Raw genomic sequence first — 27532 nt, forward strand, 5'->3', positions numbered from 1 at the left:
TCAGGGGTTTTGAGGGCCACTGCAGCTCTGACTCATCTCCCTTTAAATGGTAAAACCCCAAGCACCAGGGCTGGAGCAGGCTCGTCTAGGGGCCTGACCCTCCTTCTCATACCATGCCCCATGGCCTTTCCTAATCATCAGCTCTGACAATCAAATATCCCTTTTGGAAATATATCTGGGAGTGAAACAGCCCAGGTGAAAGCCCTGCCACATGTGCAGCACTCCAGGATCCGTAAACCCTGGATCCGTAAACACTTGCAATAAGGGGTACAGAATCCCCAAATCAAAAATATTTTTTAAAATAAAACCTGTGCTTTAAATCATTTTATTTTTACAGAATCCCTGTGCTTTTCCCCAGGGTAAATTTTCCCACCGGTTTTCAACGCACGATTAAAACCCCAAGTGCCTGGCTGTGCAGCAGCCGAAGGCAGGATGCAGCGGCCAGTGGCTCCTGGAAGGACAGACGGACGGTCCCTGGCAGCAGCTGATGCCGCCGTGGCTCCGTGCTGAGCGATCCGGGCAGGGACCGGATCCACCGGGACCATCCCCTGTGCCGGTGCCCGTGTCCTCCCTACCCGGCACCGCTTCGCGCCCTGCCCACGCCTGGCAAAGAGAAACCAGAGCATCTGTTTCTAATGAAGCCGAAGCCAGTTTAGATCTAGCCCTGCACGAATCGGAGCTTTAAAAACATATCTGGAGTTCTGTGAAATGCACGTAAAGCGTGCCGGGGCCGGGCGCGGGGCGATGCAGGGAGCTGCTGCCTTGTGGTGAGCAGCTCCTCCCGCGGCCAGCTTTTACTGCTGCTCCCTTTCCTTGCCGGGAGTGCTCCGTGCCCATCCACCCGGCCCTGCTGCTCAGCCCCAGCCCTGGGAAATGCCCTGTGCGGTGGGGCAGGGGCTGTGCCGGCTGTCCCTCTGCTTGGTCAGCGTTTAAGGTGCCATCTCAGCGCCCTCGGGTGAGCGCTGGGACGCTCCCGTTTGTGCCCATCTCCAGGCACCAAGCACGGTGTAAAAACTCAGGAGAGCTTTTGCAGCTGCCAGAAGCCCAAATGTGGGATGTGAGAAGTGATCACCGTGGTCCTGACTAAGGACGAGCTGGAGCGTTTCCATGCTCCCCACAGCCCATTCCAGGCACACGTCACCTCCCTGGGCAGGCACAGAATCACCTCCAGAATCTCTGTTGTCGGCGGGCTGCACAGCCGGCAGTCCAGCACGCCCAGCAGGGAGGGGGATGCTGTCCTGGGGCATGCGAACCGCAGCCCAGGGAGGCTCTGGACAAGGCTCAGGACAGGCTGCAGGCTGTGGGTGTGCAGGCAAGCGGCGCGGTAGGAAAAGGCACTTTGTGCCCCACCAGCCCTGGGGGTGCCGAGCAGCGGGGCCGCTCCCCGCACCGCGCTGGGTGCTGATGCTGCACGTCTGCCCGTGCTAACCCTGGCCCCAGCGGGGCTCAGGGTGGTTGAAAAGCATCTCGACAGAGCAGGGCAGGACGTGCTCAGCGCAGGCGAGGAGGGGAGAAATGCTGAGACAGGGAAGAAGGGAGCCAGCGGTCTCCCCTGGGAAGGTCCCTGCCCGCCCCGGCACCCCAACCTGGCAGTGATGGAGCACTGCCCACATCTCTGGGACACAGCACCCCTGGCTGTGGGATAAATCCATCCGAAGAGGTGCGATAATCCCTCCATTGGAGAGTGCAAGGTTCCCTCCTGGAGCTGCCAACCCTGTTTGGATCCATTCCGATCCATTCCGAAGTGCCAACCCGGAGCCCCGCAGCCGGAAAAGTGCCTCCGAGAAATCAGAGCAACTCCAGAGCTCTACAGCAAATATCTTTCCTCCAACTGAATCAGTGCTGCCAAGGCTGGGATCTGCTTCCAACCCATTTTTACGAGCAGCCACAGGGCAGATTTCCTTACAGAGCTGATCCGTGCTGCTCTTGAATGCGATCGGGAGAGGGCAGCTCTCCTTCGCTCAGCGTACGGCTGCATCCCACGCCCGCCAGCCCTGGGGAGTTTCTGTCCCTCCTGGTGCCTCGTGCAATTTTTTGCCCGGCTCTTCTCAGCCAACCTCTCCCCGCAGACGTGTTGAATTTAGAAAAAAACTTACATTAAAAAAAAATCAGAGAAATTTTAGAAAAAATCGGTAAAAATCCATTAATCCCCTACAGCTGCTGATCTCACGCCAAAATGTGATGGCATCACAAGGCTTTGGTAGAAGCATCTCCGATGGATGCACCCACTGCCATTCATTCAGTCAGAAACCTTAAAAACAGAGCCAGGCTTTAAAAAATGATTACGATTTTCAGAAAGCTGTGCCTTGCTTCCTGAGCCCTAGGGCTGAATTTTCCAAGTGCTCCATAATCTGGAGAGTAAGAAGGGTAATTTTATTCTTTTAAAATTTAAGTTTTGCGTGTCACAAGTGGTTGCCAAAATGATGGTGTTTTGTCCAATCTGCCTCAAAAAATCTGCCTCCACCTTGCCTGGAGTCACTGGGGAGCCCGAGGGGTTTGATTTCAGCTGCCCACATTGGTCACCCCTTTGGACCTTTAGCAGCCTGGTTTTGTGTTGAAGACACACAAAGAATCTCCATCCCAGCACCCCTGGATGGATACTGGCTGCTCCTGGGCCCTGTGTCTACGGAGGAAAACATCCCTGTGCCCATGAGCAGCTCATGGGGGCCTGCTGGATTTGGGGAAGAAGACATGTTGGGGGATCTGGGAATTTTCATAACTGGGAATTTTCATACCTGTTGGCTCAGCTGTGGAAAAAAAAAATAAAATCCAGCTTGTAGCTGGATTTCCAGGCAGGAGAGGTTCTCCAGGAGATAGGAGCAAGCCAGTGCTTAGTGGAGATGGGGCTGACTCTGGGCGTGTGCAGCTTCTCTCTGGAGCTGGTGATCACCTGTGTAAACCACTCACTGCTACTGAAGCCAGGGGCTCAGAAGCAACCCTGGAGCTGTTCTCCTTTGATACAACCAGACAGCAGCCATGCAAACAGCCTTGGGTGGGTTTTCTGCCTTCTGTGACTTGGGATTTGGTTTCTTCTTTACTTGTTTTGGCTGATAGAATGAGGAATGTGTTCTGAAAGGAAACCAGCTGCTCTGGGAATCCAGGGAGGATGCCTTAGGTGCACAGGGGAGTTTTTCTTCACGCAGAGAAGGAGAGGGTTTGGGCTCCGTGGTGGGCATGGGTGCAAGGAGGGGCTCCATCTCAGCTGTGCCTGCACTTGCCCTCCTTCAGGATGCTGTGGTGGGATTTTCAGCCAGCTGGGATTTATTGCTGGTCTGTGCTCCTCACCTTGGGGATCGCTGTACTTCACCAGAAAACACCCAGCCTTGTGGGGTGCCACTGCCCTTTCCTGCCCAGGGCAATTGTGCTCTGCCCTCCTGGGAATGTCAGGAGTGTGTTTAAAGCTCGGGGAGGAGGTGACAGCCCCTTGTTAATGCACTGCTGAATAGTTTAAAGGACAAAGTCCCAGATCCGGCAGAGCCCAGCCCTTCTGCACTTCGCCTGGAGTTTGTGTTGATGTGTGAAAACGAGTGGCAGAGTAGAGGTACACTCAGAAATAATTTCTTTTTTTTCTGCCATTATATTTGGACTTTATTCTCCTTGGTGAATTTGGCTTGTACTTGTGATACTCTCTTACAAGGGATGCTGAATCTTTTTTAATGAAAGCCCAGACTGTTGTATTCACCAGTTTGCAGCACTGGGCATTCAAAGGGAACCACCAAACACAAGAATGATGTGGAGAAGGGTTTCTGCAAAGCCCAATAGTATCTGTACCCACTTGTTTTCTACTCAGCACCTCAACGTGAGGGCTGCACATGCAATGGACCTGCTTAAAAGTAGGGGCTGTGCTTTGTGTTCTGTTAAGCGAATGAGGTATGCAAAATTTCTAGTGACATATTTATTCCCTCAAGTACCTTCCTTATGGATGTCACAATATGAATTTACACATAAATAATACACAAATAATACACAAATTTGTATATCTACAAATATATCTATATTTCATATATCTATAGTGAGCTGGAGAGAGGCAAGTGGCTCATAAGGATTAGCCCTGCTCCCAGGAGAGGAAAGGCTAATTTCTGTTTTTGAGCCAATAAAGATGTGTCAGAGGGCTGGAGTGAAGGGGAAACATTGGCAGCACCTCTGTGCTTTTCAGCATATTAAGATGTCACCATGCTTGGATTAAAAAAAAAAAAAAGCACGGCATGAATAATAAATAGAGCAACATGCAGCTGACTTCAAGGGAAAACTGATTTCCCTGGGGCTTGCTCCACGCCATATACATTAAAATCTCACCTGCTTTGACAGCTCTGTGACCTGAAGAGAGATGCTGAGAAATGTGGTGTTCAGAGCAGAGCCTGCCTGAGGTCCTGCTCCCAAACATGACTGAGACTTCTTTTTAGTGCTTTGATCCCTCCTGCCAGTGATGGCTTGCTCTGCCTGTGGGAAGGAGCCACAGTGCAAACCTAGCTGAAATTATGTTTGACTTTGTTTTTTTCAAAATATGCAACCTCCAATTTCTGTGTTGGGCTGCCTGAAGGGTGTGCTTTACCGATGTTTTCTGTCCTGCTGTGGGACAGTCCATGTGATGGGGCTGCCCTGCTGCAGACCTTGCTGGGACGTGGTGGGCACAGGGAAGGGGCCTGGGGTCAGGCTGGGACTGAGCATCACCACCTGGAGGGATGCAGCAGAGGGGAGGGGACAGAAGATGGATATCACCCAAGATGTTATTCTACTACCACCTTCAGATAAATATGGAAAAATGCATTTCTCCCCACTCTCTGCTCCCCTTGGAGCCTCAACCTGCCAACAGAAGGACTTACAGCTGCTTCCACATCCTTTGCACCCTCTTGAATTTCCATCACTTGTGTGGCCCAGCTCCAGAGGAGGTGTGAGCATGGCAAAGGTCCATATCCTTGGTTTTTCTCTTTTAGTTCTCTGCTTATTTGGGTAATGCTTGACCTGGTGCCTTTCATTTTGGATCGAGTTTCCACCATAAAAACGAGGGCTGCTCTGATGTGGGTTGTCCCAGGTGGTGGCACATCCTGGCATACGGGGAGAGCTCACTTTCCTCCTCAGCTCTGTGGATATTTCTGGCACTTCTGGTTCTGGGTGTAACCAAAGCAGGTTCCTGCGTGGTGAGCCCTGTCCCAAGGGAAATGTGGGCTTTCCTGGGGTCAGAACTCCTGGGTGGCAGCGCCCTGTTTGCTCAGACAACACTGCAAAGCCAATGACCTCGTTACTCCTTTCTTCCTTACTGAGTCACTCCCGAGCTCGTTCCGGTAACTTTGCTCGTGCCACTGACTAATTTCTCTTTAACTCTTCTTGCCTCCACTCTGGCCTTTCAACTGGAAAAACTGGATGGCCCTGGGTTGTGGTTTGGGCCGGTTATTCTGTTTTGCATCCCGAGGTTATCGCGTCGGCTGTAACTGGGGCTGCTGCTGTAGGTCCGCCGACCGGGCCGGGCCGAGACTCGAACCCGGATCTCTCCCACGCCAAGCCGCCGCCTTCCCGCTTCGCCCACGGCCGGGGGGCGGGGCGCACCGCCCTGGCCCCGCCCTGGCCCCGCCCCCGCGCGGGCGCGCCTGACGACAGCTGCAAAGCACTTTTTCAGCAGCCGCAAGTGAGGTGAGTCGCGGCCCCGCGGCGCGGGGGGGGTCGGAGCCCCCCCGTCCCCTCAGGCCGGGCCGGGGCCGCTCCCCTGCCCCGCCGGGGCCGCCCGCGCTCCGGGACCGGGCGGGGCGAGCGGGTGGGGGGCGCGGGCGGCGGGGCCGTGGGGCGGGGAGGGCGGCCGGTTGCTGTAGCGGCGGAGCCCGCGCCTCCCCCCTCGCAGCCCGGCGCGGGGGCCCCGCTGTGAGGCAGCGCTGCCCCCGGGGCTTGGGGCGGCGAGTCCCCTCAGGGGGCGGTGGCGGGGCCGGGCTCGGGCTGCGAGCTTCCCTCCCGCTTCCCTCCCGCTTCCCTCCCGCAGGGGTCCGGCGCAGCGACCCGGTGACCCGCCGTGCTAGCCCGCGGCCTCCGCGCTACCTGAGCCAATGCTAGATCTGGAGGTGGTGCCCGAGCGGTCTCTGGGGAACGAGCAATGGGAGTTCACCTTAGGTAAGTGTGTGCCTTCCCCCGGCCCTGGGCGTCAGCGGGGCGATGTGGGTCCGCTCGGCATCCGGCGTCCGTAGGCGCTCTCCCAGCGCTTTCGGGGAGTTGGAGAGAGAAAGGGAGCGAGAGCCAAAACTCACCTTTCGCTGTCGCTAAAGTACAAGTTTTTAAGGATTTCCTTGTAGCTTATAGTTTATCTTTAGCCTTTGAGTGCCAACTTGTGCTTTGTTTATCTGATTGTGTGCATTCATCTGCTCGTTTGCTTTCTTTTGTCTTGCCATCTAAGACTAGTCATTCTTTTAAATAACTTCTAAAAGAGGAAGCATGAATGTGCTGATTGTCACCTGAATATGTGTCAGGTGATATTGGCAGCTTCAGCTGTGCACTGATACTTACTAGAAATGCTGTGCTTTTCTGTACAAACCCTTCATAAATGTGAGTCGAGTTTCACAATTTCTTTGTGTTGCTGTTGGGTTGCGAAATAGGAGAGAAAGTAAACTTTGGAGATATTTTCTCAGGGTTAGATAACAAGTGTTTTTCTCCCCAATCATTTGTATTTTTCATCTCTCTGAGTAGTCCTTCCTTACCAGTTATTGCTCTACTTACTGTGACGAGAAAGAACTTTCCCCCAGCTGATGCAAATTTGGCTGGTGCTCGGGCAGGACACTTAAATGTGCAGTTGCAAGGAGATGTGGATTCTTCGGGTGACCTGCGCCTTCAAGCGGATACTGATAGTCCTTGAAACTCTCAGAAAATACTGTCGATGTCACCTTTGCTGAGTGGTTGTGTGACCTATCAGTGGTGGCCTCTTTTATTTCCATTCTCCGTGGTTGCTGTAGCTCTGTGTGAAGTTAATGGTGGTTGGAGTTCGGTAGATGTAAACAAGGCACTGTGTGTCAGCCCTCTGTGTCTGCCCGAACTTGAGTTACACTTGGGCTGCTGCTCTTGTCACCTGTGACAGCCAGGGGACAGACTGTTCCTAAAGACACCGTTACACAGTTGCCCTGAACTAGGTTGGACCTAAGGAGTGGTGCTGTGCCTTGGAGTTATTTATATGAAACCCATCAGACACAAAGGGCTGTTTTTGCTGCTGTGACTTCAGTCAAGTACAACTTGATGGTTACAGACGGGGCTAAATGGCTTTTGGAGGCTAATTATAGCACCTCAGGTCCCTCCCTTTGAAATCTTGGTGAACTCCTTGTACCCTAAATGTTCTGTGCTCTCAGCTTTGTGTGACCTTCTGCCATCCTTTAATGCTTGTGTTACCTGGGGAAAAGCAACCTCCAGCTGCATACACTGTCTTCATAAATACAGAGTACCAGCTCCCCTCCATTCTCCATATCAAAAACAAGAAAAGGAAAGAGAAAATGTTTTTCCTTTTCCCAAGGAAAGCCTGTTAAAGCAGTCTCGTGGCTAAAATTTTACAGTGTCTGTCTTTGTGCACGCACACACACATGCATAGATGTGAGAGGGAGGAAACTCAGCTGTATTTCTTGGAGTAAACATAGCCACCACGTGATGTGTCTAATATATAATTAGCATGACCTGCTGGTGCAGAGCAGGAGGCTGACTAGGTATTAGGATCCTTAACTTTGTCGTGCACCAGCAATGTTGTGTGAAGATTGTCCCTGCTGACAAAGCTGCTTCAGCTGTGTTAGTGGCAGCAGGGTTGGTAGTGCTGCTGTAAATGGGGCTCTCACTGCCAGCACTGTTCTACTCATTATTTGTTTAGCTCTGCTCTTAGCAGAACTAATGGCAGTATTCCTGAACTGCTGCTGACTCTGGCTTCCAGTGCTGTGCCCACAATGAAGATGACTGAGGGGAAATGCCAGGAAAATTTTGTACATGACTTTTTGGATTCTGTTTCTGGCTCCAGTGTTGACTCACTATGTGACTAGAGCATAAAAAATTTAACTGAGACTGAGTTTAGAGACCTGTGCCACTGCACCTCTCAGGCTACATTCCTGCTATTTTAAAGGAGAGCAATTAAATACTAATTCTGTACTGCCTATAGCTATATTGTTGGTGTTTGAGATGTGTAATTTCTAAGGAATACTTGCGTTTCTCTTGTGCTTTATTTTTCTTTTTCTACCAAGTTCCATGTATTTTTATTTAATACTTTATGATTCATCTTAGATTTTCTTGTATTTTTCTCCTAATCTTTATTCACTTCTGTGTCCCCATCCCTTCAAGCCACACAGTCTTAGCACAGGCTGATGCTTCAAGCCATGATGTTCCTGACCAGTGTATGTGAGAGAACTGCCTTGTGCTGTTTGTATCACTCCAGCATTTAGGAGAGGGAAAGGTCTGTGACAGAAGAGCCCTGGCACTGGTCTTTGTGGGCATTACTGCCATGGCTCAGTTTGGTTGACTGTCTGATGTGCTGGAAACCATGTTTGCTTCCCTGTTCCCCCTGACTGATGAGCAAAGGGAAAAAGAATTCTTTGTTTTCCCCTTTGACTGCAAAGGCTGACGAATGTTGAGGAAAAAGGGGATGTTGTGTGTGAGAAGACTGGAGAAAAATAACCCATTTTTTTATTCCTCCTTTGACTTTCTGCAAATGGAGGCAAAGGGAGGATCCTGGCTGTTCAACACATTTTGGGTCCTGTAAGCTGTTCTTGGAGAATTTGGGTTGCTCACTGTAGCTCTGCTAAGCAGCTGCATGGCCAAATCTGTTTGATTCTCAGTTGCTGAAAACTGAACCAAACCAGTCCATGTCCATTCGCTTGCAGCCTGAGAAAGCTGTGAGTAAGAGAGTCACATGAGGCATCTGTTTGCACACTTACCAGCTCAGGATTGCATCAGTTTACACGGAACTGCTCCCAGCTCCGTGTGTCTGCACTTCTTCAGCCGGGTGCTTTGTGCCCGAGTCCTCACGGGCTGCTGGCACTGTCAGCTCTGCTGGCTGGGCTTCAGCCTGTGCCACTGGTTGAGTTTTTTAAATGAGCTCATGGTCTTAGCTCTGCAAGTCTTTATGAGTGCTGACTTAGGACATGGGGTTTATATTCTTCAGTCAACCCTACTTTTTTTCAGGTTTCATACTTTTTACTAGGTTGAGAAATGTGGAACTTTTATAGCAGCATCTTTGATCTTAGCTTCTTTTCTGTTCCATTTTGAAAATATTATCTAATGCATAATAACTGTCATCTTCAAACTCTGCTGCCTAGACTACAAGGCAACTGCTATTTCCTAGATAATAGGAAACAGTGCTGCTTTATTGTGTGGTTCTGCATTTTAATTTCATTACTGTTATTAAAATAATAACTCTTCTTTTTTACTTAACATCATCTACTGATGTATAATCTTCAGCTGCAAACAAAATTGTCCCCAGGATTATGGGCTAAGGTGAAAACCAGTTTTGCAGACATGTTTGTATATGGTATTTGCAAATTGAATCACTGTAGTTTTAATCTGTACATCTATTTTGCCAAAACTTGATTTTGTCATTTCAGCAAAGCTGCAATATATGGGCACAGCAATGAGAATGATAATTTTGGGCTTTTTTTTAGTGTTATGCCATTATTACTTTAAAGCAGTACCCATGCTGAGCTGGGTGTGTATGTTATAGATAAATATATATGGAGGGAGAGAGGGTTTTCTCACTTTGATACTGTAGATAATGTCTAAAGGTGCTTTAAAACGTGACATACTGTCTGTGAGTTTGAGAGGTGTAGCTAGTAACTAGAAGTTTTGAAGCATAGGTTCTGAGGTAAATTATTCCTAATCAGGCCAACTTTCTTAACATTTAAAAACTAGAAATAGAAAAGGACAGGGCAAGGACTGGAAATAAAATGTCAGCTAACTAATCTAAATTGACTTGCAGCAGTTAGTAGAAAAATAAAACTTCACAATTATGAGCTCATAACCTCACTTTATAAATGCCTGCTTTGAATCCAGGAATGTGATCACATTTCATTTGGAAAGGCAACAAAGGTTTTTAATGTGATAAATGATGAGATGCTGTGGTGCTGGTTTTTTCTGCAGAATCAGCTGTTCCATTCTGCTTTCAAAAACATATAGTTGTAAAGATAAGATATACACTAAGGAAAGAAAAAAAGTCCTTGAAATTATATGAGAGGCTGGGTGACTGTAAGTGTATTGCCTCATTTGAACCGAATTTTTAGTATGTATATCCTCTCTGTAAACGAAGAAGATAAAGTTTCTTCCTTGTCACAAATAGAGCCATATCAGCAGCTAATGTGGCCTCTTAGGTCCAAGGAGAATCATTGCTCTGTGTTAGTATTTGTACGTGTCTGGTATGAATACCCAGCGCTTCATCAAGGTTAATAAAAAGTGTGTGCCGTAAAAAAGTGTTTCAGGAGCCTATTGAATGTGTATAGGAGTGCTCTAGGCAGCTCTGGAGGGGTTTGATATGGGCTGTTGGATCAGTTATTGGACTGATGACCCCAAAATCAGAAAATTTTGTGCATAGGCTGTGGCAAGCTCTTTGCTTTTTCTTCTTGAACTTTGCTGTTTAGAGATACTTTTTTCATATATGCCTAACAGCTGGTAGATAAACAAAGACATTTTTGTTTCCAAACACCAGGTCTGTGCTGATACCATGAGTCAAGTCACCTTGTTTGTTGACCACATACCTTTCTGTTGTAACTCAGTGTTTGCTGAGGGTGGTTTGGTTACCTCATGTGTAGCTTTGCTGTTAAAAATCTTTGTTAGCTGGTCTGTGCACTGAAGAAATCCCTGTTTTTATTTCCAGGAATGCCGTTGGCTCAGGCTGTAGCAATTCTTCAGAAACACTGTCGCATTATCAAAAACGTCCAGGTTCTCTACAGTGAGCAGGTGAGTCGTGCATGGGCTGGCCAGGAAATGCACCTCATGGTGAATTAAGGCATTGCTTTGTGCTCATGAACATATTGTGTGAGTTGTGGGGCTACTTGAAGTTGAGCTACACCAAATTATTGCCACCACATGAGAGATGCAGCTTTTATAAGTTTCATGACAGATGTAATAATCCTCAGCACAGCAGCACAGTGATTTAACATCTCTCAGTTGTGTATGTGCAGTGGAGGAGTGGCGTTGTTTTTCCTTTAGGAAGTGAAATGTTATGTAATTAGCTGGACAATTTAATTCTAGTCTATTTACTTTATCATTGTCAAGTGGTGTTGCAGTTTAAAGAACTGAATCACTCATTACTTTCTGCTTTTGTGTTTGCTCCAGTGGCGATGAACCCCACAAAAAGCCTTCTGCATCTGCAGGCTTGTCTGCAGAAAGTGGGTGCAGTCATTTAAGCCAGCTATAAATGTTTTAATCATTCTTCATAACTCAACATTAAATTCCTGATGTGTTTGGCTTCCATCAGAAAGGGGACTAGCAGTTAAACCGTTCTGCTAGATCAAGTAGAATGTGTTTTTCTGATGGAAGTGCAAGGGGAGATAGGACAAAAGAGTCTCAGATGTCTCAAAGGACTCTGCAGATGTTTTATGTGCAATGCACGTTAGTAAGAAGATGATATTCATATGGTGCAAATTACAGTTCTTTGCATCAGGAAAAAGAATGTTAGTTTGTATCAAAATAAGGATTCAGGCCTTGTGCATTTGTAGTGAATATTGAATATCTAAGAACAATGTTGGCTCTGGTGTTCAGTGCTGGATACATATTTCATGTCATTAAATGAATTATTTTTTCTCTTTATGTGGATTTATGGGTTTTCTGAGGACTGAATTGCAAATCTGGCTTCTTGTCATTAATGCATGGGAGCGTCCGCCTGGCAGTGAACACATTCCTTTTTTTTTTTTTGTATTCTTTGGAGGTTTTTAGTTTTTCTTACCACAGTGCATTTGAGTTATTTCTAGGGTTGTTTTAGACAAATGATGAGATTCCTGTTCCACTCAGATAGTAGAATCATGGAAGGATTAGTGGTCCACTGCTAGAGAGCAGAGGTGTAACTCACTTTGATTTTTTACAGCTCTTGCAAAGTTACATTGTTCTTGACTGCCTACACTGAACTTCTATTCTGGCTGCAGAGGGCAGGCTTAGTGCTTTGGGGTTTTTTTTCCCCCAAATGTAATAAATGTAAAGATGCTTTAGCATCTGCATAATCCAAGAAAATAGTTCTTCCCAACTTTTTGGAATAGTTCTGATGGTGTTTTTTTTCCTGTATATTATTGCAATTCAGTGCCTGATTTTTTTTTTTTTTTTCACACACCACTAAGGGCCTGCATTTGACTGTCTGGCTGTGTCCTCACCCTCATGCAGAGTGTCATGCATTTCATTAGCGGCTGAGCACAAAGAGCTCAGTTCTTAGAAGATGCAAAGCTTTAAATTAACTTTGCCATGCACAGCTTCCATCTAGAAAAACTGTACATGAACAGCCTTCATGTTTTCCCTCTTTGCCTTGTAAAAGAATGCCTTTGAGCACAGTGATCGTGTGTTATTTAAAGCTGTTGCGTCTAAAGCACTGAATTTCTGATCCTGGAACTCCAGCAGTGAGTATTTCCTTTCAAAAATTTATATGGCAATTAAATGCAATTAGATCTGCCCATGGTGCTCTCTTTAACTTGACATAAATGAGATGCCCAAACTGTGCCAAAAAACCTTGATGAATCCTTTTTTATGAATAAAAGAATTTTAACTCATTTTTGGTCAGTATAAGTGGGGTACTAATTGCCTTTGTTTTCCTGAGTTTCTTCCTCTGGATGTTGGTTGATGGGATTGTTCAGTGATAAGTTTTTGCTGCATCTTTATGTAGATTAGCAATATAACTGCACATCTGTGGTGCTTCCTTTAGGAAGATCTCTCCTGTTGCTTCTTGGCATCATCTTTCATACTTGAGGTTCTATTTTGTGTATTAAAAGTCACATGAGCTAAATTTGTGCCCTTGAATCTTTCCATGTATTAGAAAATATGCCAGCATAGAACAGAAGCTATTTGCTGTACTAATTATCAAGCTTTTTCTCAGATGTTTGGGGTTTTTTTTCCACCCACTCAAAAGTACTTGTAATGCTCTCATTAATTTTTGAAATAATCTTATGAAAACTGTTTAGAGACCAGTGAAATGCAGAGCATATCCCATAGCAGAACAACTCTGCTGGTGTATTTGAATGCCAGATTACAAAGGTTTTTTTGCTCTGTCTGTGGCCTTTCTAGATTGGATGTATAAGGGATTAGAAAAGGACTGATCAACATTAGGCCATCTTATCTCAAGCTCATAGTTCTGTTGCAATGCTGCTTCTGTTCTATGCAGAGCCATACAATTTTTCAGCAGGAGTGATGGCATTGTGTGAAATGTTGTCAAAGTTTCATTTAGGAGAGAATTGACACACCAGATCACTGGTGTTCAGAAAAGATGAGCACAAACTGGACCAGCTTTAGGAAAAGATGCTGCAGTGATCCAGAGGAACAGGAAATCTGCATCACAGGGGCTGGAAAGCCCCATGGCTTGTTTTGACCTCCTGATGTGAAGTCTGGGATCTGATTACTTGACTATATGGTTGGGAAGGGGTGGGACATGCACATGAAAATGCTCAGAAGGTATCAAGGCTCGAAGACAGTGCTGATGTGAGAAAATTGAGGATGAGAATTGGGCTTTTGGCAGTCAAACCCCAGAGCTCCTCTCAGTAAAGCAAAGTAAGATAGCTTATGCTTAATTCATGAAAGGGCTGTATGGTGTGGCTGTCCACTTTAGAAGCCTTTATTTGCCCCCAGCTGTCCATCCCCATTCTGTCTTTTGCTAGAAAACTGCCTGTTGTGGTTCTAAGGCACGAATCTTGCTGCCTGTCTGCCATTCAGCCTTTTTTGTCCTCTGAGGAGACAGCTGGGGGGGATAGAGCATTTTGAAGCAAATGTGCTTTAGATGGTACATGATCAAAAAGCTGAACTGGGGCCAAGTGACTGTCTCTGTGGATTGCACTGGTAGAGCAGAGAGCAGCTTCCCAGTGGCCCAGCAGCCTGAGAGGGCATAGAGCCTCTACAGACACTAGGAAAGCCAGTGGAATGTCTCCTATTGACTCCAGCAGACTGCAAATTAAGCCTTTAGTTGTTATGATTCACAGTAACTAAGGAAACCTAAATTCACAACATCAGTCTGAAGCCTTCCTTTTGAGGCCTGAAAAAGACTGACAGTTTGATTTTTGAAGTGGAAAACCATCTCTTTGTCAAGCACATGCCTGTTCTGATGTGAGACTTCGTATTTTTATGCACCAAGAATGCAACAGAGGCTGTCCCAAGATGAGACTTCTGATGCTAAACTGGGAATGTTAATTTTCAGGGTGGGGTTTTGTTGGTTTCTGTTTTGTTGGGGGTTTTTTGTTAGTTTTTTTTTTTGGGGGGGTTGGAGGTTATATTGTTTTGAGTTTTGTTTTTTGGTTTTCCCCCCCCCCCACTTACAGTAATGGGCAAAGTAGCCTTTTAGGAGTTTTTGCAGGGCACAAATATTATACAGGCACTTCTGTTTTTTTCATAAGGAAACTGAAGGGATTGAGAGGTTTGGCCAAATGTGTTTTAGTTATGCTTATTCATTGAACAAGTGATTGTTTTCTGAGGTGATTTTGTTTTCTTGAAGTAACCAATTCATACTTTTACAGTGATGTATATCTTAACAAAGTAGTCTTGAAATTAAAAGCCTAATGGTTTTTTTTTGTTTTACAGTCACCTCTTAGCCATGACCTCATCCTTAACCTGACTCAGGATGGAATCAAACTGCTGTTTGATGCTTTCAATCAGAGACTTAAGGTAATAAAACACCTCTCCTACAAACAGACAATGTACACCAAAACCCTGGGATCTCGTGATGCTTAACAGAGCATAAGTATGTGGCTCCTTTAGACATTTAATTTACTTACATAGAGTGCTCTCTTATGATTGTGAACTGTATTTCTTCAGTTTGGGATATAAATCTTTGTGGAAGTAAGACACCTTCCCTGTGTTCTGGGGACATACAGGTGCCACAGGAGTGTGATGATGCAGCTTGGCCTCACCCATCTTGTCTTGAGTGGCACACAAAGTGCACAAGGCCCTTATCAAAGCTAAGCCTTGGGTTTGAAATCAGATCATCATTAATGCAAACCAGACAGTGTTGTTTTCTGCCTAGGTTGTTCCTTTTTCTGGGCTGCCACTTTATTTATGAACTTAAACTTCCTCCTATTCATAGTCTTCATTTGAGCTAGCTTTGCAGAGTAGTTGTGTGGCTGTGTGTGAAAGCTAAATCCAGGGCTTCAGGAGCAGCTGGCTCCTGCACTGACTTCATTTTGTTCTGGATGAGTTTTGATTCTTGCAGTTGATGTATTCAATTTTGCTGTTGTGCAAAGAGCTTAGGTGACCAAGAGCTGATCTGCATCTCTCAAGGATGCTTAGTGTAATTAAGATGCAAAATAAAAGACAGTCACTGCCTTCCCATGGCATTTATCCTTGCAGAGTATCTGTAATGGAAGTGGTATTTTTTATTCATACAAAGTGGGCAACCGTGGTGCTGTAGAGGTAGGACTACATGAGTACAAAATTTTGAAAATCTCTTAACTGACACCTTTAAAATATCTGTGTGTAACTTCTTAGTTATTCAGAGTGATCCTTTCAGCCAGACCAGCTGTGCTGAACAATTGTCACTGATTCTCACCTGGTGGGTGTAAATTTCTCTGTGACAGAAGTGTTTAGGTGTTGATTTGGCTAATTGGGTGAAAGTGAACTGCTCTAACTGCTGTGCTGCTTAACATTTGAAAGCAGAAGTGTGGAGTTAAATGTGATACTAAAAAATTGAATGCTTACAGTTTAGGTAAGTCTGGAATATATTGCTCACATCTATACTTGCAGGGTTTGCAACAGTGGTAGGTGGAGCCCTCTGTGAGCCCTTTAACTCACATCTAAAATAAAACCAGTAGAAAAATACCACTGCAAAGTTCAGCCATTGCTTTATCCCAAAAATTACTGTAAGAGAGAAGCATGTGCTATCAGCTGAAACTCAAGCTCTTTGTGTACTTCATATATATGAAATTGTTGAATAGCAACCCAGATTAGTTGTTGGAAGTACTTATTTTTCTAAGAATACCCTGTAACACCATGGTATGGTAGTATTTTTTTTAAAAAATTTATATTAATTATAAAAATACACATTTTGAAGGAAATTTTCAGTTAAAATTGAGCTCAGCTGAGGGACAACTGAGCACTTTTTCCCCAGATTTCTGTTTGTAATTGCCTTATGGTAGTTTCTGTTCATGAAGTCATTCTATAACAATGGAATTCTTGTTTTTGATGAGTTTTTACTTACTCAGACTGTGTATGTGGATTTATAGTTTTTAAGAGGATATCTTTAAAGTTCTTTGTCTTCTGTATGAAACCTTTCTAACTGTATGTAATTCTGCAGGAGACTGAATTCAAAATTGGCATAATCATTTTAAGTACATGGCTTGCTGACTGACTTTTTTGGGGAATGTTGCAATCCTGTAGTGTTTTTGAGGTGCTGTAAGTAGTGTATATCCTGTTTCTGAGGGTTTGTTTTTTGTCACAGCCAGTGTGCTAAGAACCAAGCAAGAGCTTTTCTTGCTTTTCTGTACTTTTTGCTTTTCTGTATTTAAAACCAGTTTTAAAGAAAAAACCAAAACCCCCCCAAACTCTTCTGGTATGTGTTTCTAGGTTTGTTTCAAAAATAAAAAAAATACAGGAAAAACAATCTCTTCTGTTTTGTTGTGGTTCAGTGGTCTAGTGATACTTTTGTTTGTTTGAACTATGAATAGTTAAGCTGTGTAAACACATTCAGTGCTATGAAAACTTATACTTGTAAAAATGTTCAGAAAGCTTCCTAGAAGAAATTAGATGGGATCAGTTCAGAAGTGAGCAACAGGAGTTGTTAAAGGATATAGTAGGTGTAAAGGAATGCCTGTTTTTAAGATGGTGTGACTGTTTTCAGTGTTGCTCAGCAGCAGCAAAATTGGAAAAATCAGGAGACCTTTATTTTCTTTGTCTGTTTTTTTTTTTCAGTACACACTTGCTAATAAATTTGACTGTGAAAGAGATTGAAATACAGGCTACTAAGATGGAAATTCTTGACAATTCCAAGGAAGCTGGTGCAAGAATAAAGTCAGCAATAATTGTAAGAAGTTTCCTCCCTTTCTCAGGGAGAAGGAGGAGAGGCACCTTCAGTAGCCAAAGCATTGCAGGAGATGTTGCTGATGTGAATTGGTAGATCCTGGGCCAGGTTCTGAAAGCGATTTTAGCATTAACATCTCATTAAGGGAGCATTAAGCATGTGTGCTCCCTCTGAGGTGGAGAAAGAGTTGGGTTTCACAGCATTAGTCTGTTATTGCTGGTAATAGACATGTGAACATTTTTTAAAGTCTTAGTAGTAATTATCAAAACAGTGAGTGTGAGGAAACATCAGCTTTTACTCATTTAAAGCAACTGTCTTCTGACTGTGTGGTAAACCCATCACTAAGCAGTCCTTGGTCTTCTCAGGTTATGTTCTCTGCACGTAGAATCTCACTGATCCTTTTGTCAGTGGAGCTGCTGTAATTTAGAAAAAAAAAAAATTAAAGTGCCCTGGCCTATTCTTCATTATGACTTTCATGACTTATGAGATCCTTTGACTGCCATTAGTTTTTGCTAAGTTGCACTCATTTATTCCTACACTGTTGGTAAAAAGAAACGTTGACCTGAGTTGATCAGTTTGAGGCATGGGAAGAGGACTGTTGGCAAACTGCTGTCTGTTGGCTGCTGTCAGGGTGTTTCTCTTGGGGGGAACCACATCTGTGCCACTGCAATTCTTTGTGCACTGCCCCTGGTCGTTCAGCTCATCCTTTTGTTTTCTACTGTGCAGTTTCAGCAGAACTTCAGGAGGTGCCCAGTGCACACAGTAGTGGCTGCAAAACAAGGTCTGGGGTGGGGCTGATTCTCTCTATTTTCAGAAAAAATTTTGTGGAGGGAAAAGATGTGCAAGAGCATGAAAAAAATGGTAAAATAGTCCTAGCTTTTCATAAAAGTAGTCTTTGTTTTTTAATAGGCTTTAGCAGTAAGGGAAATCTGGGCATGCCAACTGCACTTGAATTAAAATACTAGATAACTAGATTTTTCCAAGAAGCATAATTCCAAGTGTGTTTAATAATACGTTTTATTAATGTTTGTTCTCTTGTTGGTTCTGCCAAAATGTTAATTGGTTACTTGCTTTGTGCCCTACTTGTTGCTTGTATTCTGAAATGTCATTAAATGTTGTTTTATTTTTTTTTTCCTAAATATATATTGAGCTAGTGGTTTAAACATTGCAAGTTGTTTTATTTAGGGTTATTTGCTGGGCATCTCCCAAAACCAAGATTTCCTTCTCAGCTGGTGATATTTTTAGGCTTTAAAGCCACACTTGGTAGCAAGCTCCCTGGGAAACTCTGCTTTATTCTCTTGCTAAAGAGTGCATCCTGTCAGAATCTGCCAATGTTGGAGGATTATGCAAAACAAAAAATGTGTTTTACCTTTGCTTTACAGCAGTTATGAGCTGTGTTTGTTTTGTTTTCCTGCTGACACAGGAACACATATGTAGAGTGGAAGAAGCTTGTGTTGGTCTGTGGCTACTTGCCAAAAATCATCTGCTTAAAGCCCAGTATAGTCTCAGAATCTGGTGACAGTCATAAAAATCATATGACATCAGTCTCAGCTGCATGTTTGCAGTAACGTATTCAGAACAAAGGATCCGTATCTAATATTTTCTGCAGAGTGGAAAGCTCCTTGGAATATTCAGTAAAGTCTAAAACATTTACCAAATACCAGAACTGAGTGTTAGGGTTTGCCCTGATTCCTTGTGGGCTGCTCTTCTGATTGTCTACTATAATGCTTGGCAAGGTTGCAAGATACCTTATGTATAATTGAAATGGGATATTACTGCTAAGTCTTGCCGTGTTTATCTTTTGCTTTAGAAGAGCTGGAAAGTTACAGCAGTTCAGTCAGTGTTGGGACTTTGTGCCCTGCACAGGCATTCTTCAGGATAATAGGAGCAACCCAAGGAATGGCCCATTGACATTCATCAGAGGATCCCCTAATTAGCTAATCCTTGCTGTTGCTTTCCTTTGAATTTGTTTGAGAGTAACCTTTGTAGAAATCAAGATGCTGATGTGTCAGTGACAGTATTTCTTCCTGCAGGCAGTACTGATGTACATGGGATATGGGGGTTCTCTCCTGAACCCAGAGTTGTTCAGTCCTTATTTCAGATGTGCAGTTGCTGAGTCAGTTTTTGGAGTTTGATCTCTGACACTGTGGTTTATCTTGGCAGAGTTCTGTAAGAAGGGGAGCAAGCAGTACTAGTCTTGCCTTTTGATAAGGATTTACCTCTGTAATGATTTTCAAGTGTCTGAACTGTGGCAATGTTTCTGGTGTTTCAGGTGATTGAAGTTTATGACTTGACTAAGGTGAAGTTAAAATATTGGTAAGTGATTTAAGACCTCCCATGATTTCCTCTTGGTTAAAGTGACTGGTTTTGCTCATCTTTTAAAATCCTGAATTCATTTTTTCAGTTGCTTGTTTTAAAAATCAAAAATAGCTGTCATAAAGGAGTGTGCATAATCATTGTTTCTTGATCATGGCACTCAGTTAAATTACCAGTTTGCTCTTTGGTCTTGGAGACTTCTTACAATTTAGATGTAGCATTGCCATTAGTAAATATTTGTAGCATCTGTTTGGTTTCCTTCAGGCAGATTAATTTTATTTTCTTTTTCAGTGGTGTCCATTTTAACTCTCAGGCAATTGCTCCAACCATAGAACAAATTGATCAGTCATTTGGAGCAACACATCCAGGAGGTAAGCCAAAAACTTTCTGAGAAGCACACCTAGCCTGACAGACTTCTTTCTAGGAAACCTTTCCAGTATGTCTGCCTAGAGCAATGTGTAGGCAGTTCAGTTGTCATATGATCTGGAGCTGTGCTCCAGAATGGTCATATTCTTACAGCTGGGAAATCATGTAAAATGTATTGTCAGTTCAATTGTGACTATTTTTTGAAAGTGAAATGATGAGGCAGAGAGTCACTGGCACAGACTGGTGTGTTCAGATGTCATTAATGATCTGTTTTGAGCTGTCAGTACCAGAAAACTGTGAGCTTTGTTGTTGATGCTGTTGTTGTTACAAGTCCTTATGCATGGTCAGCTCTCAAGCATCCTTAGGGATTGTGTACAGCATGAGCACAGAGATCTGGGCTGCTTTCTGTGCAGAGTCAGCTGGGGCTGTTTGCTCGATCTCGATGCCCTGTGAATGTGGTTGTACCCCTGCTGGGCCGGATCAAATAACTGGCTTACACCTCCCTGAGCCCCCCTCCTGTACTGGGAGCACTGGGGAGGTGTGAAGTCAGTCTACGTGCAGCATGAGCAGAACCAGGACAGGTTTGTTTAACCTGGCTGAACCCACTCTGACTCTTGCACAGCCGCTTGACTGTTCACCATCTCTGCAGCAGGAAAAAGACTATCTTTAAGCTCCTTGTTTATGTATGAAAATGAAAAGTGTGTTTCAGGGGGTTGTTAGGCTATGAAAATAAACCAGTAGTGGAACTTTGAAGAAGATATTTGTAATTAAAGTGCCCGGGAATGTTCAAGAAATGGAGCCACAAACTGGCACAACAAGGAAGAACATTAACTCCATGTAGTCAAGATACCATTTTCAGAGCCTCATTTTCTATTTTTAAATTAAGGCAGTCCATTTGCAGTAGTCAGGCTGATCCAAACAGGTGAGTGTTCTTTGTGATGGATGGTGATTGCATATCCAGCCTTTGTCTCTGCTCTCTGCAGACAATCTCTTCCTCATTACAGAACAGGATTTATTAACCAGGGAGGGCCATGTGGGTAGAGCAGTATCATTACATAAAAGCCTGCAGTAGTAGATGAATATCAGATTGAGATAAATGAAGCTTGGAGCATTTCTAGCCATAATACTCCAAGGATCAGAATTAGCCTTTTGAAATTTTGGTCCTGACACTAACAGTTCCTCTTAGGCAGAAGCTCTGAAATCTGTGGTTAGATCTATTATGGAAATGGTATGTACAAGAGACTGGGGAAGTAAAGAAAGGTAGAAGTGGGTGTCCTGGGTGGCTTATCATTTTTATTTGTTCTGTGATGATGGTTTATTTGCAAATATTTAGAGGTGGAGCATTTCCAAAATTGTGATAATATGAACTGTAAAAATACATACCTAGCCATAAGCATTGCCTGTGGAAGTGATAGCACGTTTTATTACTGCATAAAATTGTATGCAAGCACTTAAAAACATCATTTGGCACCACGTGTCCTTGTGCTGAATTGGCAGATCTTGTGCACCTGTCATATTCAATTAAGAAATCTTGCACAGTTGCTTCATCTGGTGATAGTTTTTTATAACCTCTTTTCATCTTATGACATGTAGATAAGAAAATGTATTTATTAAAATGCTTGCCTCTATTACTGTTTCACTGGAGCATTTGCTTATTCAAGTTTTCTCATTGGAAAAATACTTCTTCCATTAACAGCATTTACTTAGCAGAAGTAAATGCTCTGTATTAAGCTGCCTGTCACAAACAGCTTGAACTGTATTACGCAACACAAGTTTTTGATAACTCTTTATTTTCCTTTGTGTTTTCTGAAACAGAAAAGGTGAAGGACAAGAATGGTTTTTTCATCATGGGGGGAGGGATGGTGATGGTGTTTTCATGTCCCACAGAAATTGGGGCTGGAGTGGGAGGAAAACCCTTCCTCTTAATGTGACCAAATGCTAGTTTTTCATGAGGAAAGGAACATAACTATCCTTTTACTTCTCTGTGCTAATACTCCTCCAAACCCCCAGTGCAAACCCTTTAAATGTACTTTGTTTTCTATCTCTGTTAACCTCCACTAGAATTTCACTCAAAATGTCTTTCACTTAAAACCAAGGTGGTTGCAGAACCTTCCTGCAATGGGATACAGTGGTAGTTTCAAAATAAATTTTAAAAGGTTAGCAGCAGTTTTGTGTTGAAACCAACCTTCAGTGAGCATTTTTGGTTTTGCCAGAGCAGTGGTTTTAAAAAAGAAGAGTCATCAGAAAAATCAACCAGCTTCATTACTTTTTGGCTAATGTTAGTTTGAAACTGCAGTACCTTTGTCATGAGGCTTATTGAAATACAACCACTTTGGAGGTCAACAGCTTCATTGAAGCCAAGATTTTTATCCCACATATCCATGATTCTCTGACCTGACCTCCTGCTGGGAAGGGCTTGCTTTTTGCCAGTGGCTCTATTGAAACCACATCCTGTCCCGAGTCCTCATAGATGTGGCTTTGTGCCGAAGTGCCATTCAGCAAGGATCAGGGCTCTGGGGTTAAACTCAAGTCATAAGGTAGAAGAAAAAGTCCTCCTTCCCTCCTGCCACAGTGGCCTTGCAAGGGTGGATGGGGTTGCTGTGTTCTGGCTCTCTACCTCTCAGACTTCAGCAGGGGCCCACACTCCTCTAAGGTGCCAGAAAAGTTTTGTGCTTGATACCAGTTAGAATTGACTTTTGGATCTGCCTCTGCTTTTTACCAAAGCTGTGTCCATTTTGCAGCCTTGCTGGTGTTGGTGGCTTTGTCATGTCAGCTCTACAGAAATATTTCCCAGCTGGTCACACTCTGCTGCCTTCCTGGAAGGCAAACCTCCTCCCAGAGTGCAGCAGCAAAGAAGCAGTCTTTTTGCTCCTATCAGCATTTTTTAATGGAATTAGTAGGGTACCTGGGTGAAAAAAAAAATTAAAATAATAATTAAGAAATCCTTACCTTGTTCAGTCATGTGGTTGTGATCTATGGTTTTGAGAGAGACATGAGAGAATTTCCCAAGAATAAAAAAATTCCTTGCCCTTTAAACCTGAGCATCAACAAACATTGCAGGGGATGAGAACTGATGTGATTTGTATAATCAGATATCACACTTGGCATGACTAGGGGAAAAATAGTTCTCCAGCTGGCTGTGGGCTTTGGAAAAGATGTATCATAATTTATCACATGAGAGAGATTTGTGTAATTTTCCTGCCGATCAAAACATTTCCCTCTCTCCACACATTTTCCTTTCAGTGACAAGCGTGGAAAAGTCTCTTAACCAGCACATTCTGTAGAAAAGGCAAATGATGACTTTTGAAAGCTTAATGCTTACTGTTCAACTATTATTTTTCTATCCTGGGTGGCCTGGCATTGTCCAGCTACCTTGTGATATGTCTTTCAAGTTGAACATTTGAAAGACACTATGGGAGGGAGGGAATAAAATATTTCTTCATGTGCATTTTCTCTCTATGCTATGTCATTTTAAATACAACATGGTAAGAAAAAAGGGAATATTGAGCCTTTGGTATCCCTTTGGTAAAGTGGAAGAAAGCAACTTCTCCCATTAGAGGATTTCTTTATTGTTTTTAGACTCTGGTGTTTTCAAGCTGTCAGCTCCTGTGTGTTACTAGAACACTCTGTTCCCTCAGTGGCTACCGGGCACAGGTTGAAGTTTGTAAAATCAATCCCAAAACAGTTCCCAAGCTCTCAGTCTTCTGGGATTGTTTTTTTAATCTTTCCAGAGTCTCAGAAAACAGTATGTCTTGTTAGAGTAAGTACTGGGAGGGCATTTACTGTTGTTTGTAGTTGATGTTGTGCAATTGATTGCAATGAATCAGGACATCTCGTGATGTGGTGACAGCTGGAAGTCTGTGCCTGCTCTAATTTATTAGTGCTCTTTGTGGGAGCCGGCTGGTTGGCTGCTGTTTCTGGTGATGCTATTTTTAATTAGAATTGTAAATGGCCTAGGACCTGTGTGTCTGAAGCATTTCCTCCTTGGGCCGTGTTTCCTGGGAACACACGGAGCTGATCTGGGCACGGGAGCTCCTCTTGGGAGGAGAGGTGGAAGTGCAGGTCACAGAGTGAGCTCTCCTTGCAACTCCTGTTCCATGGTGTGAAAGAGGGAATTAGCAGTGTTCTGTGCACATCTCTCTCAAAGACTTTCTGGTTAATACTATAGAATGTTTTACATAACAATGAGAATTGTTTTATAGTAATAGTGGCTGTTTAAACTACTTTAGAGATATTAAGGTGTAATTGATTGTGTCATGTTGTATAATTGTATTGTTAGAGATGGGTTAGTGCCTGCAGGCTTGCAGGGGTAACTGTAATGAATCTATGATTTCTCTTATTGTTGTATTTTTACTGCATCAAATTAAAAGCAAAGCTGTTACAGTCCAGTGTAATTGTGTTCCTCCTGCATTCTGAGATGTAACAAATTCATTGAGGTGATGAAGTGCTGTTAGATATGAACTGGAGAATTCTTAGATTGTTTTGGTAACTCTGTTTTTACTTTTTTTTCCCTTTCAGTGTATAACTCAGCTGAGCAACTCTTTCACCTCAATTTCAGAGGACTGTCGTTTTCTTTTCAGTTAGACTCCTGGACTGAAACCCCGAAGTACGAGGTCAGCAATCATTCTTAGCTAATTGGATGGTCTTTTTGTCTCTATGGTACTTGCAAAGTTTCACTTTCATTGTGTCTTGCTGTCTTTTGCAAGCAAAAGAAACCAGTAATTCAGAAGGAATTGAACTCCTCAGTTGTGTTCTTATTAATGCTATGTAACCATGTCGAAGTTAAAAATTTACTTCCTGTTGACAAAAGGTGTGTGCTTAGGGATTTTGCTTACATCATGAGCTGGGGCTAGCAATTCTGATGGTGAAAGAAGTCTTCTAAAAATATCAGTTCTGTCTATGCAAATACATAAATATTAAGCAATCTATTGGGAGGCTGTTCTTTTGTCAGATATTTTTGAATCTCATCAAAGGGATTATGCAACTAAAGTAGGATAGACTTCATAAAATACATTTTCATCTTAAGTGTCCTTCAGTATGGGTCCTTTTAGCAAGCCAAATGAATGAGTTCTATATGTAATGCCTGTTTGCATATTCACCAAATGTTTGGATGAGTTACTGAATAATTAAATGCATTACTGCATTCTCTGAAATCTTTGGAAATCCCCGTCTAAAGTGGAAACTGGATCAGGTCCTCTGTGGTTTCCTTCTGTACTAACAAAAATCTATGTGTAACTTGTTTTGTGTGAGGAGGGAAATGCTCTCAGTTGTATTATCTGTCCTTACCAGTCAAAAAGCATTAAAATAAAGGAGCATATAAAGAGCCAAAACAAAGAAGAAATCAGCCAGCATGATGACACATGTTCTTTGTCACAGCCTAGTGCTTTAGTGGTTGTGGTTGACATGTCACAGGGGGTAGCCAGGGGAAGTTATTGTTTAGCATTAGTGAACGTCAGTTGGGTTTCAGATTGGAAGGTGAATAGAAACCTAATAAACCAAAGAAAAATAATGCCCCAACAAAGAATAGGGTTTTTTTCATGCAAGAGTTCCCAGGGCATTGATGAATGACATGGCCAGACTACTGAGGAAATTAATTGTTTTAACAAAGATTTGAAAAGATCATAAAATATCTCAAATTGGAAGGAATCTGTAGAGATCATTGAGACCAACTCCCTGCTCCTTGCAGGACTACCTGAAAGATGTTAAAATAAAACTGCTGGAACAGTGGAGAAAGTAATTTTGTATTCTCTAAGTGTCTCACTCGGTTGCTCTAGAGAGGTTAGTAAAATGTTCTTTGCACAGAGTATAATGCCATAGTCTCCCCAGGAACAGGTAGAAATAGGATTGTTTTGCAAGCAGAGTAGTATGAAACAGTCCACAGGGAAGACAAGTATTTGTGGAGATTTTTAGAGAGGAACATTGGAAAAGATTGTAGAGTGAAGTCAAATTTGAATCTGTCAAAATCTGTCAAGTTCAGGGAAGATTGTATAGGAATGCTAATTGACTTAGCAAAGCAGTGTATTCTGCTTATAGAAATGGAGAAGCTATGAAGAAAACTTTGGAGTTTATTGTGTAGCTAGAAACAAGCTGCTGGTGAAGATAACATGAAAACCTTTTCTCACTTCAATAATCTGAGGTCTGACTAAGAAGCAAAAGGTATTAATGTTCTAGGCAAGTTCAGGATGAGAATTGAAACTAGGTTATCTCTAGATTTGCTAAGTAGTGGAGGTTCCCTTCTTAATACCTGCAGCAGTGAAAGTCATTGTTCTAGGTTAATTTTTTTTCCTAAGAATTGTCTGTATGTGCTTACTTTATGTGATGTCCTGCTAAAGTAGACCAGGTAATAGTTTGCATATTGTGCATCTTGTTTTTGTTGACTGCTTGTGACAAATACAGGGTTTTTTTCTGTCTGGTGACAGCAAAGTGTATTACTGGTCTTGAATGTCCTGTCACATTCAGAATTGAAAGGAATTCCTTCTTCTAGTGCAGTAAGAGTCAATGTGACTTCCTCAGCATGCTTTCTATGTGATGAGAATGCTCCAATCCTTGTCAAAACAGTATGTGTAAGAATGTGGTGATAAGGAGAGCGGAAAATCCATTTAATGAACAAGTTTCTGTTCATCAGATAAAGCATCTTGGAAACCAGAAAAAATTTTAAAAGGCTGAAATTAAAACAGTGGGAGACAAAAAAGGGAAGACAGATGATTTCTTAAACCTTAAATACAGTGTATCAGTACAAATACTTGGGAATTGCTAGCTGCCAGTGGTCAAACCAAGGAAAAACTTGCATCCTCAGTACACACAGTAGCTAATTGTCAGACTAATGGCATCTTTGATGAACAAGCTTAATGAGTGTTTCACCCCAGCTCAGGAATCCAGGAGTAGTGGAATATAAAGAAACACCACCTTTAAGGTTGGGTTTTTCTGTTATTTTGCCCCCTTGTCTTTTGCTGGAGGCGTACTTGAATTGGTAAGCATATACTGCATCTCTAAAGCAGTTTCTAACCTTAAGCTGAAGTGTCTGCTGTGTTGTGTAACAAGGAGGATTTTGTGTTTCCACAGCCTAACTTTGCCCATGGTCTGGCCTCTCTTCAAATTCCGCATGGCGCGACTGTGAAACGCATGTACATCTACAATGGAAACAGTCTGCAGGACACCAAGTACGTACAGCTGCTCATGCTCTCCCATCGTTTATTTAGTGCTTTGCCATTGCTAAATAGAATTGTGTATTTTTTAGTTCAGTTTGGGTTTTCTATTAATTTGGTAGTATGCAGAATGCCTTTAGATACCAACCTCAGTCAGATTTCTGTAGGTGTTGTCCTCAGACCTTATAATCAAATGTTGGTTTGATTCATGTTGCTGTAAAACGAGCTTGGTTCAGCTGTAGTAAGCAAGTTCAATTGACCTGAAAATGAATTAATCAAAATAGGGAGCATTGTGAATTTAGTAACACATGTTTAGGCTATTCTTCCTCTAAATGTTTGTGCTGATAACCTCTTCCTAAGCAAATCAAGCTTGGTGTAGACAGTCAGTAAGCTTGTAGCATATTGATAATATGTATGTCATGGCAGGGCCCTTTCAAGGGTCTTAAACTCTCTTGCTAAACAAAACTAATAAAATATGCCATATGCATACTCTACCATATGTTCAGTGTATTTGCAGATACCTGACTGAACTTACTGTCTTAAAAGCCAGGCTGGATGAAGCTTTTGGCAACCTGGCCTA

General features: G+C 43.2%; 1 protein-coding gene across 5 annotated transcripts in view; it reads left to right on the forward strand.

The window, feature by feature from the left end:
• The first annotated feature begins 5567 nt into the window (after positions 1-5567).
• PHAF1 (phagosome assembly factor 1) overlaps positions 5568-27532 on the forward strand; it is a 36751-nt gene continuing 14786 nt past the window's right edge. For all 5 annotated transcript variants that reach the window (XR_010744542.1, XR_010744541.1, XR_010744543.1 and 2 more), the window contains exons 1-8: positions 5568-5628; positions 5969-6096; positions 10805-10887; positions 14695-14778; positions 19398-19441; positions 19733-19812; positions 24326-24420; positions 26870-26967. Coding sequence is in view for 2 of the 5 variants with exons in the window: in XM_066327801.1 (XP_066183898.1) it covers positions 6033-6096; positions 10805-10887; positions 14695-14778; positions 19398-19441; positions 19733-19812; positions 24326-24420; positions 26870-26967 (548 nt within the window). In the remaining 3 variants the exon portion in view is untranslated. The remainder of the gene's footprint in view (positions 5629-5968; positions 6097-10804; positions 10888-14694; positions 14779-19397; positions 19442-19732; positions 19813-24325; positions 24421-26869; positions 26968-27532) is intronic.

Source organism: Sylvia atricapilla, chromosome 12, assembly GCF_009819655.1.
Source record: "Sylvia atricapilla isolate bSylAtr1 chromosome 12, bSylAtr1.pri, whole genome shotgun sequence".
Classification (NCBI taxonomy): domain Eukaryota; kingdom Metazoa; phylum Chordata; class Aves; order Passeriformes; family Sylviidae; genus Sylvia; species Sylvia atricapilla.